The sequence below is a fragment of the Nilaparvata lugens genome, chromosome 4, assembly GCF_014356525.2.
Source record: "Nilaparvata lugens isolate BPH chromosome 4, ASM1435652v1, whole genome shotgun sequence".
In the NCBI taxonomy this organism is placed as follows: domain Eukaryota; kingdom Metazoa; phylum Arthropoda; class Insecta; order Hemiptera; family Delphacidae; genus Nilaparvata; species Nilaparvata lugens.
In genome coordinates, this window is record NC_052507.1 from 76053226 (window position 1) to 76065916 (window position 12691).

Here is a 12691-nt window from a genome sequence, read left to right on the forward strand (position 1 = left end):
TCAAACAGATAAAATTCTTATTCGTGAGTCTATGTGACGCTGGTATTCTTTCATACACTCTCACCCGGTCAAGACAGTGATTGACAATAATTATCTCCTTGACATGCTGAGTGAAATTTGTAACATGAACGGCCTATACCATGAGATATATTCTTATGCTATCTTTTCTCTATGCTACTAGTTTCAACTACATGAACTCAAGATATTTGAGCGAGCATTCACAATAATCATTAACTATGATACTACATTCATAATAGGATATCATGTATGGACAGTTTAGGCTCAACATACACTCACGCGACTCAGGTCGAGAAGAGACTCGACTCTAGTCGAGAGCATGTATTTTCAAATGGTGACACTCAGACCAGTCGATTCTAGTCTCCGCGACTGTCACCATTTGGAAATACATGCTCTCGACTAGAGTCGAGTCTCTTCTCAAGACTAAATACACTAAGGACACAAATACTGACTCACCAAGTTGGGAGGCTGTAAACTATCAGTATTATCAGAGATTTATCTACCTACATAAGACTCCTGATAGCTTATACCCTATAACATGGGTACGTTTAACCAATCCCTCACGTAAGATATCCACGGCTTTGAAATAACTAGACGAGCGTTTCTTTTCAATTTTTATAAAACATTTTCCAAATTATAAAATAGTGGTAAATATTTTATGCTTAGTCAAAGAGACCGAAGCCCATGTCGTCGTCAGACTGGTCAGACTCCTCCTTCTCGGCCTTCTTCTCCTCCTTCTTCTCAGGAGCTGCGGCCGCCGCAGCTGGGGCACCACCTGCAGCCACAGCTACAGCTGCACCGCCGCCGGCCGGCATTGATGCCAACTTCTCCTTGCCTAAATACATACAACAGATGTTACAAACAACCAGAATCAACCTTACTTAAAATCTATCAAATAATCATAGCTACAGTGTAAAGGTGCAAACAGATATACGCGCCGCGAACATGAGCAATTCTAGAATAACCAATCATATACAATATTTTGTTGGAAGGTCTACTATCAAACTCCAACTATTGGCTTGCGCCCAATTGGTGTTAGCGAATCCCTCCTTTTGCTGTTAGCACTTGTTTTCAACACTCCATCATAATCAATAGAATGTCTTCTTAAGTGCTCAATTAATCAATAACTATAATACTCTAAAAAAGTGCTAGAATCTAAAGTAGAGGAGAGTACAATTCATTCAATTTTGAACAAAGAAACACTAAATTCAATATCAAGAAACTACGAGTTCATAGGACGGAAAATCCTAGTTGGATAAGTTCTCATAGCTTTGTCATAATCCCAACAACTTTCGTCCATTATCAATAGTGAATAATCAGCGTCAAGTTGCTGAAAGACGCAAATCGAATTACAGAGCACCTGTCTGTGTGACAGAACAGATCCTGCTACAAACAAATACACTTGTCAATCCGATCAAGGGCTCTTGACAGATTTAAAAACTAGAATATAATATTACTTTAGAAAATAAATTATGGTTACTATGCAAGTAAAACCACAATTATGTTGATAAAGAAAAATAGCAAAACTAGTAAATTTAAAATAAAACATTATTCCAAGTCACTAATATTCTCAGAGGGAAGAAAGGAACCATTATTTATAGATAAAAATCTAACCATACGACCAAAATTGGAATAGTCATGTTGGACGGTCTACTATCAAACTCCAACTAATGGCTTGCGCCCAATATATTGGTGTTAGCGAATCCTTCCATTTCATTTCAGCACTTGTCTTCAACATTCTCCAATAAAGATCAAGAGAATGTCTTCTTTAGTGCTAGGTGCTAGTTAGTATCATAACAAAAATCAAAACGGAGTAAGAGCTAGATTTCAAATCAATAGACTTTTTCAAAGTTCCGAAAATTGATGCAATGTTATACATAGCCGTGAAACTTTGTGGACAAGATAACAACAGTTCTCGATTCAAGAATGGTCAATTCCAATTCCAAATTTTATGAAAATATTGCTGAAGGATCATAAACATTGATAAACCCTGTGGAATACATGGAAAAATTGTGTACAAAAGTGAGAACATATCAATTTCTGGCATAGTCTACGAACAAATAGTCAATTCCATGTTTGTTCTATGAAAAGATTCTTCCAGGATTGCATGACTTATGATGCGGTCAAAAGACACTTCAGTGAATAGAGAAACTATCTCAGTCTTAGTAAATGAAATTTCAATGCTTTGATTCATTAATTTCGTTAAGAACTGGTGTTGAGACATATTGGTGAAGAGTTGTCTTCTAATGGCCCAACCACACACAGAAATCTGCGATCCAATAGGTTTCTACAAGTAAGATATGAGATCTATAAAGAAGTATTTATATGAAAACCCACGGGGTCACAGATCGCTCTGTAGGTGGACGGGTCCTGAGATATGGACAATTCAACCACCGTAATGCCGCATCCACACTCTCGCCCGATGCGTACAAATGACGACGAGCGCCGAGAGTGTGAATGGTTGCTTTGCACACACTCGCCTTCACTTGCCATCGCTTCTATTTTTGTGGAGTCAGACGGGCATCCGATGGATGGTCGCATGCAGTGTGGATGGCTAGACCAACGTGGCCAAGCTTGGCCAGCCACTTGGCTATAGTATGGACTCGGCATGAAATAATGTCATCCAACGGAAGCAATATCTGGAGAACAAAGGAACATCTGCAATTCGATTACGTCATTCAATAAGATGAACCTGCAACCGGGGTTAGTATTTCCTCGAAGGCATTTGGCCCTGATTATAGGACATTTATTGAATCTATTGAACCACCAAATCTGTAGTTCAAATTTCTAATCCATTAGATTTAATCAGTGTCCTAGAAATCGGAGCTTGAAGTATTATAATTACAAGTATTAGAACTGACCTTGTTCAATGAGTTCATCGACCGACTTTCCCTTGAGCTGCCCGACGACAAAGTTGAGCTTCTCGCTGTCGGCTTCAATTCCCACAGAGCTGAGGATCTTCTCAATGTCGCCTGAGGAGGGGTTCTCCTTGCCTCCCAGGACAGCGAGCAGGTAAGCGGCCACGTAACGCATTTTTAAGTCTTATTAGACACGAAACTGGTACACTGCAACCAAATTTACACAATTACTTATATCCAATCATCACAACACTAAACAACAAACACGTTCATGAACTTCCCTATAAATAAATTAGACAATCATTGATTGAATCTCCACAACACAAAACTACTTCATGAATGTCTCCATAATGAGATTCACGCTAATTTCATTATTTGATACAAGTTTCAATTACAGGTGAAAAGTGTATATAGAATAAAGAGAGTCCTACAAAATGTGTAACAGCCGAAGACCATAGATTCTACATAAAATTTGTAACAAAAAAATGTCCAGTAAAGCTGGGGTTTCGTTTGTGCGTAAATGCCGTCGTCGACCACGACAGGGAGAGAATCTCAGATTGGGTGGATTTCAATTTGTCAACACAACCTGAAATATTATATGTTCAATTATGTTTTTAATGGGGCAGGTTGAGCTTATACTTTTAAATGACAATATGTTGATATTACGTTAAATTCTTTAATAATAAAGACAAATAATGAAAAGTTATTTGATCAGCACACTTGAAATTTGGACAATATGAATGTCAACAATGCTTGTCGTCGTCGACTGCGAAAATTTACGCACAAACGAAAGAAAATGCACCTCAACATTTTCTTATATTGACATCAGTTTTCGAGATACAGAAAATCCATTTTTCGATATTTTGAGAAAACGTAAATTACTAGAAAACTATCAGTCAAAATCTAACTCCAAGGATATGGTTGGAAAGAGGAAGAAATATTCGATAAAATTCGTACAACTTGTTCCTTTGTTTGACGTTTTTGAAGTATTTATGAGCGTTCAATTTGTTTGAAATTTGGCTTTGAACTCGACAATGAACTTTTTAAACTTTGAGCGCATCTTAACAACTTGAAGAACGTGAAACATAGGAACACACATAATAAGAATCTTTTTGTAAATTTCTTTATCTTTCCAACTGTATCCTTAGAATTCGATTTTGACTGATAAGTTTTCTAGTTTTTGGCGTTTTTAAAAATGTTGAAAAAACGATAATCTCAATAACTAAGATTGACAAAAAATTTACTGAACATTTTTGTTGCAAATTTTATCTACACTAAAATCTATGATTTTCGATTGTTACAACTTTCATGGGTTACTCTGTATATCATAAAGTAAATGATGATATCATATAAGTAAGTAAATGATGATAACCCCCACATGAGAGTTTTAGTTCAACACATTTTAAAATAATATTGAATTATTGTACGAGATAACCCTTTGGATAACAAACAAAGGTTTGAAACCATACACACACTCGTATAATTAATGTTCCCACCGCTAGCACACCATTACAACTCTCACATGTTGAAATGGCCGGCTTAATAGAGTGGGGTAGGACTATTGTATAGTGAGGTACACGTTATAATGGAAGTTGTCAATTCTCTGTCTTGTCACTGTTTTCTATAGATAGCTGATGCTGTTCATTCATGTTAAATGATCAATTATATTTTATTCGTGAAAAAAAAACAATAATTTTTTATGGTTGAGATGAAAATATGTTAATTATTTATATTTCTACATTGTCAAAAAACGATGCGACAACGTTGCTAAGCTGGAAAAGGATAGCGCTATCTGCTTTGTTGGTTGATAGACAAGGATAGCAGCACTAATACTAATCAAATACTGCCATTATAACGTGGACCTCACTATAGAAGCAATGTATTGTTGAAAAATTACGTTCAATTGAATTCTATTTTCCCCTTTTTATAGAAAATTCGGTAGAGTTCAATCACAAAAGATTCAAGGTATCAATTACCAATCCAGGAAAATATAACATTTATCGGACATGATAAAAAAATGAACTTCAATCTCTTATTGTGCATTTTTGTATGCAACTTTCAAGTTATCAATCCTTATCAATAGCACTATCATAAGTAAATGAGGTTTGTTTTGGCGTTGAGTTGAAAAACTCTTTGAGATGTATAATTTTTCTTTCATATAATGTACCGTATTTTAAATTGAATAAATATCCTCAAAGAAGTATGCTATTTATTAAAAAATTCAGACAATAAAACTACTCATATCATTTCAAAAAAATAAAAAATAATCGACGATTGTACGAGATAACCCTTTGGATGACAAACATAAAGTTTGAAACCATACACACACTCGTATAATTAATGTTCCCATCCTTAGCACACCATGACAACACTCAGACATTGACCTGGCCGGCTTAATTAAATGGGGTAAAATATTATTGTTTCAAGCAAATCTAACAAACAGTCTGTTATTAATTGATCAATTAACATTCATGAAAATTCAGCTTACCACAGATCTTAATAAATGAAATAGCGATGTAGTCAGTCAAGTTCATATGTGTTCGATTGATTGCCGTGAGTTATTATAAAGGTGCGTACAGATTTACGCGCCGCGAACACGAGCAATTCATTTTTAATCTGCTGATGCCAAGCTTTTTCTATCTGTATCTTATCGTTTCTGTACAATTACAGATATAATCAGCTGATGGAAAGTGAATTGGTCGTGTTCGCGGCGCGTAAATTTGTACGCACCTTTAAATGGAGCAATTTTTAATAAATGAAATTTTTGATTAAAAATAATAAAACTATGAAGAAACATTGTACAAGATAAACCCTTTGGCTTACAAACACGAGAGTTGAAAGCCATACACACACTTGTATGATTAATGTTCCCACCTTTAGCACACCATGACAACACTCACACGTTGACATAGCCGGCTTAATTGAGTGGGGTAAAGTATAATTTTCAAATGTTCAAATTAAAAAAATAACAAATTTAACAACATTGTACTTCAACTGTTGGTATTAGAATGTTTAAATGTAGAAATTGAAGGGTTTTGGAAAAATAAATTGTCACTAGATTAAAAAAGGTGAATATTGAGAACAATAGATTGTTTCAGGGGAAATGTGTAAAAATATCAAACAGATCACACTACAGACTAAATAAACAGGATAATAATAGGCTAGGCTAATCTGGGCTTAAATCTATGATCATACCTTATTATGTTCCAGTCTCAAAAATATCACTATCACTTGGAAAAATATTTTTTTATAGAATTCTGTTTGACAGATTTGGAATCTTTCTTAGACTTTTTGAATGGCACAGGTACTTTCGGAGTTTCAGAATTTTTGAATGATACAGGTATTTTAGGAGTATCAGTGAGTTTAAAATTGAAACGATTGCATTGTTCATGTGAAGCACAAGATGAAACTATCTCTCTTCGAATGTCCAGAGGCAATTCACACCAGACTGATAAATCAACAGCGGGGCATCTAGGTATCACATCACTGTCAGTAGGTTCATTTACTCCTACATTTGATTGCAAGAAGTTTTCAACATTCGATTCGGATATGGAACTACTACACGAAGGATCTGAATCTTTTGTTTCCGGGAAAGAGCGTTTACGAGATTGGCTGTCACTGGAAATTGTATCAACAGAAGTCGAACATTCACTTATTTCAGATTCGACACTACTTGAAGTCTGATTGTGGAAAAATGTCAATACTGATTTATTAGAATCGCCGAAATTTGTAAAACCTACACCCACCAACGTTAATAAAAAGTTTTCCATGGGCACCATTTTTGAAAATAGCTTCATTACAGTTTCCAATATCTTATCCACTCGATCCGGTTTATTTTTCAAACTAGTAAACCAGGATTTATCAGACGGTTGTTGCCGCGACTCCCGGCTATTATTAGTTTTTAATTCATTATTATAAGTTCTGACCGTTACTTTAATTGTTTTCGGTATTCTTCCATCCTCATCTACTTGAATCAACAATTTTTTAATCAAGTTTGTATACTTCTGGCGTACAACACCCATATTGGTGACCGACTTTATAAACGCATCCTCAACACTGATACTTTGAGGCTTACCGCTGACTTTCACCTCGGAATTATCAACTCCAAAACTAGAATCCTTCAACCAAGAAGCTGTATGTTTGGGGAAATGTTTCTCTAACAACCCTGACTCACAACTTTGCAGGTCTTCTATAGAGGAAACACCAATACTGTTCAACGTTTCCACAAGTTTATGACCTATTCCTGGGATCGATTTCAATTCTTTCTGAGTGAGCATCAACTGTAATGATCTCGAAGGGAAAACGGTGGTCTGCTGATTGGGTTTGTGAACACGACACGCCAACTTGGCAAGCAATTTGTTGTGAGCGACTCCAGCGCAACATGTGAGGCCCAAATCATTCTTCACTTTATCCCTCATCTCTTTTGCAATAACTGAACCCATCTTCAACCTATCGATACAACCACAATTGCAGTTTTGAACAACACCTTCTCCGAAACAATTGCCAACCAGTTCAACTGTTTTTCCATTCAAAGATTCCAAACGTTGCAAACACAACTTGGTGACATCGACATGCGCCTCATCTATTCCAGACCTTTCAACAACGGGGCTAAACGTTTTCAAAATACCAGAAATCAAGGAAGAAATATGTTTGTATGGGGTCAAGTCTTCACCATTAACTAGAATCAATTCTGGACACACTTTCTTAGCTTCGGTTATAGTCATACACTTTTTCACACCAAACTCCCTAGCAATGTAGTTACTTGTGATGACGTAATTCTTTTGTTTAATGCCCAGAGGTTTGGTCGTGAGGAGGGGGTTTTTGAGCATTTCAACCTGCGCATAGAAGCAATCAACATCCAGATGTACTACCACTCTAGAGTGCTCCGAATCCAAATTGGACGCATCAAATGATTCGAAATCTTCCTCCATCCTGCAATAGGAAACTGCTATCACTAACTAAAGTAACTGTTGCACAATTGACAACATTTTAAAATGTTTTTGCCTTTGTTATCATAAAGCCAACCACCAATTCCCACTTCAAGGACAGGTAACTAGCCAAATTTGAGGGAAAACCTTCAATTTGAAAAATATGAAAGAAACCTTCAATTAAATTTTGAAAAATATGACAAGAGTATGAATATTTCTTTCTTTGTTGTACTCTTGCCAGTTAACTACCGTGGGACATCTCTAATCAGTTTACAAGCTAATACCGGCAATCCGCACATTCACCTGTCGGTATGGATTCACCCGTCATGTCGGATTAAGCAACCAACTAACTTTGTTCGTGCCACTGTTTTTATCTGGATCTGGAATCCCCAGTCTTCGACAACGATAACAAGTATGAAATATTAGCGCGGTTCTACTAAAATTAGGTGATTATCTTGAAAAAAAAATAAGATTAGACCCAACCTTTAGGGCGCACAAACACAACACCAAATTCAAATTTAGCGCGGACAACTATAATCCTTAACCTTTCCGGGCAAACTTCAACATCCAAAACCAAATATACCCTAAAAATTCCATGTGCTGAAAGTCATTTCAACTTATCACGCCCCTGAGACAATTTACCATTAAAATAAATAGTTTTTAAAATGCAGAAAAATGAATAGGATCAAGTGTACAAATCTTTAAATATATTTTGTAGTTATAACGTGTTGGATGAACAATGCTAACATAACCTACAGCTACACAAGTTTACATTCATGTGTGAATCTTGATGTTTTGTAAATTATATAAATCAATACAAGAAATATAGATAAAAATAGATCTGAAAGCAATATCTTTAAAATTACAAAAAAGGAAAAAACACTACAGATAGGTAATTATTTAGGGCAATACAAGTAGGTAATGCATGCAGTATGCATAAACTGCAAAGTAACATTCAAAGGCCGATTAATTTCATATTAATTCATAGTAAACAAGAAAATTAATTGAATTCACAATATTTTAATAAATTTAGAGTATTATTCAACCATAGTTTAGAATGTAATAACACACGCAGAATAACACATAAGATACGTTATGGAAGCTTGGCCACGCTGACTACATAACCAGTCTTATAAAGATTAATTTTTGTAATAAATGGAATGTTGATGAAAATAGCTGGATGGAAATTACATGTTGAGGAATTAGAAGTTATTCAAGAAATGCAATATGGAAATTACAGGAATAAGAAAATATTCTTGTTCTTACCTTACAAAAGCTGTTCCTACTCGGTTACAACTTCACACGTGAAGGATTTTGTGAATAGAATTCGCAGAGGAAGAGCTTGCATCAAAGCGGATGTTGAGAACGGAAAGTATTGCCAACAGTTGCATTCGAAAATTTATCCGTCTATGATAAGACTTTTCAGCGCCTTCTATCTGAACACAACTGAATTTGAAAGATTGAAATTGCTCAATATGAAGTAGACGTATATTCAGTTATTTGAAGAATCTATCTTAATATTGTAAATTATCATTATTTTTTTATCATTATTTATTATCAATATTGTAAATTATCATTATTTTTGTTTGAATCCGTATTATTCACTAATGATGTAACTTTTGATCAATAAACTTTTAGTAATTATCTCTTATCTCTATTTCAAATAATAATTATCAATTTCAATAAGCATGAGCTACAAACGGAAGCGACAAATTTAATAATTCCACAAAGTATGAGGTGGAAATTTAATAATTTTCTTACTTTGTATAGGAATAACTCCCTAATCAATAGATGAAATAGGACATAAACTGTAGATCTGTTCATCCTTAAAATGATGAAATCAAATATAGCTTGATATCTTGATTTGGAGGCAATATATACTTGTTTTACAAAACCCTTTTAAAAACAACCAAGATCTTAAAATAAAAATCTTTCTTAGTCCTTCAAGTTATCCTTCCATTGAAGTGGCACAATAATATTGCTATTCATGTTATTCATTTTAAAGTCACCTTGTTTGGTGACATCCATAGTTTTTTATTCATTTCTTTTACAACGGTTTTAAAAATAGCAATGTAAGTTAGATACTAAAATAAAAACAGACGAATTTATGAATTAATTAATTTATGAATCAATCATATTATTTTATAGTTTACAATAGTTGGTCAGTGCATTAAAATATAATTCATTTACATTACAAAAGATGTTGAACCTCCATTATTAATATTGAGATTTATAAAAAGCAGAATTTAGATGTGTATCAAATTATTTGATTTCAGACGCGGCCTGTATTCCATCTCTTAGAATCTGGTCCCGTCTTGGCGGTCGTAGGGGGGTCTCATGTCGCAAGGCGGCTGCCTACACAGAACGTGGTGTCCTGTTCCTCCTACGCCCAGATCCCTGGGGGCCTGAATAATATGAGAAGTAACAAGTTATTTGCAAGACATAGAAAAATATATGTAATTTACAGTTCAGTTAATTTTAAATTTTATTTTTGAAACGAATAATAATAGACCTTGTCTTAGTGGTGTGTGCTTTGTTATGAAAGCAAATCATGTATAAGCTAATAAATAGAGCATTGATGAAAACTAACTGGCAGTTTACTTGAAATCCTATTCTTGAATTAATAATAAGTCCTTGCTATAAAAGCAGAGTAAATCAATAGTGCAGCAGTGAATGAACCTATTTTACTATTATTCTTATAACAGCAAATCAGAGATTGATAGGTAATGGTGTAACAACCGAAAACGGTATCTCGTTTTTCAATAAATATGTTGTTAGACAACTTCTAGTCTTTTTATTTATTTTGAATGAATATGAATTATAATAAAAGAACAAATAAATAGAATTTTTAATAAATTATTTCACAAATAATATATTAATCAAACATACAGTGATTTTGCATGATTATCATATTACAATACATTGACAATAAATCCTTAGAACGTCTCTCAATGGAGAGGAGTTAAGAAAATTTATGGTGAAGATAGGCGTACACACTAGAAGATTTGAAGCTTGTCTCATTTATTTCTATCTCTATTTTTCTCATGGATATTTTGTATGCTTCAACAATATTGTAAGAATAAAATTGATAAAACTCATTAAAGCTCAATTCTTCAGGTACCGTAGGTACTGTACATACACAATCAAACTAAAATGGTGAAAATATTTCAATTCAACAGTTTTCACTCACCCCAGAAACAAAATGATTGAATGCCATCATGCAGAATAAAAGAACTGCAAATATTAAGTAGCTGAACTTCATATTTCTTTCCTTCCTGTAGGTATACTGGAGAGATCTAAAGAAGGAAAAAACAAAATAAAACATTAGCTTACAGTACCTATATATGTACCGTAATTATATTAGAAATATGTAATTATTACAAAAAATTGCTATGCCAAATAGTTAGGCTAAAGGGGTACCGTATAACAAATTTATTCTCCAAAAAAATGGAAAAAATTCTATTCAATAACTACCGTATCTATAAGTTATCTATATATTCTATATGAATTGAAGGATCATACAAATGGACTACTCCAAAGGAACCGTTCACTATAATTGAAGTCTAGCTTAGTTTTTCATTTTCTTCAAATACTGTTACATAGAAAAATTCCTATCAAAAGTATCGTGCCACTGTCTGTGGCTTCTATAGGGAGCAGTTCGATAACGCACTTTCTCAAAAAAGCAAAATCTTGCATAAAACACACGATGAATTTTGAAATAATTTATTCTGAACAAATTACTGTACAAAAAAGAATGTGATGCTTTCATTCTTCTCAAATTTATTATTTATTAGTTATTTATGTATGACTCAAAGACTCAGTAATGACGATTATTAAGGTGTTTCATAATCCTCAATACTTCTGAATTGCTAATAAGTTTTTCTTTATTATTCATACAATAAGTACATCATTACTACATTATTCAGTTTACTACTTACATTATTTCTGTACAGAAGATGATGTCGAAGTCAAATGACTGATGATGTTACGATGGTCTGTTATAAACTAAATAATTGAGATAGCCTCTACGTGCTGCCTACCATACAATAACATCAGTATGCACCACCAGATCTCTGTTGTAAATAAGACATAATTTATCAGAGCAATAAAATTGTTTCATGACCCTGGCTATCATCAATCCATCAACAATACGTACAGCTTAAATGAAAACAATTACAGAATTTTTATTTCCTATATCAATAGTCTGGCGATAATCATTGAACTCTCAACATTATTACTTTAACGCCTTGATTATTTTGGGTTTTATCAATTATTTTCCGCTCTAGAAATTGATTCAGAGAATCCATGATATTATATGAGTAATATATTATCAGGAATAATTCACACTTATCATTGGAGATGATTCATGAGAAAGATAGATAAATGACTTTTATTTACACTTTACAATAAAAGTGATATGGGCGAATTGAGGCAATATGAGCCCCCTCTTCCATTAGATAAAGATAAATAGTGTGCCAGGGAAACTTACGGTAGCCTACTTATTTTGAAAGGTCAATAAAACAAAATTACTTCAAATATCTTTCGTATTCTTCATTAGAATAAGTTTATTTGGTAGTGAGGGTTATTACAAATTTTGAATAACAATACTAGAAGTTGTCTAACCACAGATCTATTAAAAAAGAGATACCGGTTTCTGTTGTTACACCATTATCAATCTGGTAAACTCTTTACAAGAGATTCAACAACCGAAACCAGTATCTCGTTTTTTAATACATATGTGGTTAGAGAACTTGAATGCTTTTCAGTATGGATAACTACCACAATAATCACCTTCACCACAGCTCATAAAGTATTGAAAATGTTATCAAATCAAATCAAATCAAATCGTTTATTGCACAAAAATATATACAGAATACAACTGAAAGG

At 33.9% G+C, this 12691-nt stretch overlaps 2 protein-coding genes, 1 long non-coding RNA gene and 2 other non-coding genes across 5 annotated transcripts; all 5 read right to left on the reverse strand.

Annotated features, from left to right (window-relative positions):
- Nucleotides 1-619: 619 nt before the first annotated feature.
- On the reverse strand, nucleotides 620-9298 carry LOC111059611 (60S acidic ribosomal protein P2). Its single transcript, XM_022347254.2, has 3 exons — nucleotides 9071-9298; nucleotides 2880-3083; nucleotides 620-853 (listed from the first exon to the last, which is right to left on the reverse strand). The coding sequence occupies exons 2-3, from the start codon at nucleotides 3049-3051 to the stop codon at nucleotides 681-683; spliced, it is 345 nt and encodes a 114-aa protein (XP_022202946.1). The 5' UTR covers nucleotides 3052-3083; nucleotides 9071-9298; the 3' UTR covers nucleotides 620-680.
- Nucleotides 4299-4430, reverse strand: LOC120351221. The gene has a single exon (XR_005571247.1). It is a non-coding gene; the product is annotated as a small nucleolar RNA snoR639/H1 (small nucleolar RNA).
- LOC111059610 (DNA polymerase iota) lies at nucleotides 4770-8699 on the reverse strand. Its single transcript, XM_022347253.2, has one exon. It carries the CDS (start codon nucleotides 7805-7807, stop codon nucleotides 6104-6106), a length of 1704 nt encoding a protein of 567 aa, XP_022202945.2. The 5' UTR covers nucleotides 7808-8699; the 3' UTR covers nucleotides 4770-6103.
- On the reverse strand, nucleotides 5152-5284 carry LOC120351220. The gene has a single exon (XR_005571246.1). It is a non-coding gene; the product is annotated as a small nucleolar RNA snoR639/H1 (small nucleolar RNA).
- A 610-nt stretch (nucleotides 9299-9908) lies between the features above and the next one.
- On the reverse strand, nucleotides 9909-12032 carry LOC111059613. The gene is made up of 3 exons (XR_002606629.2): nucleotides 11743-12032; nucleotides 10995-11100; nucleotides 9909-10209 (listed from the first exon to the last, which is right to left on the reverse strand). It is a non-coding gene; the product is annotated as an uncharacterized LOC111059613 (long non-coding RNA).
- Nucleotides 12033-12691: the final 659 nt, after the last annotated feature.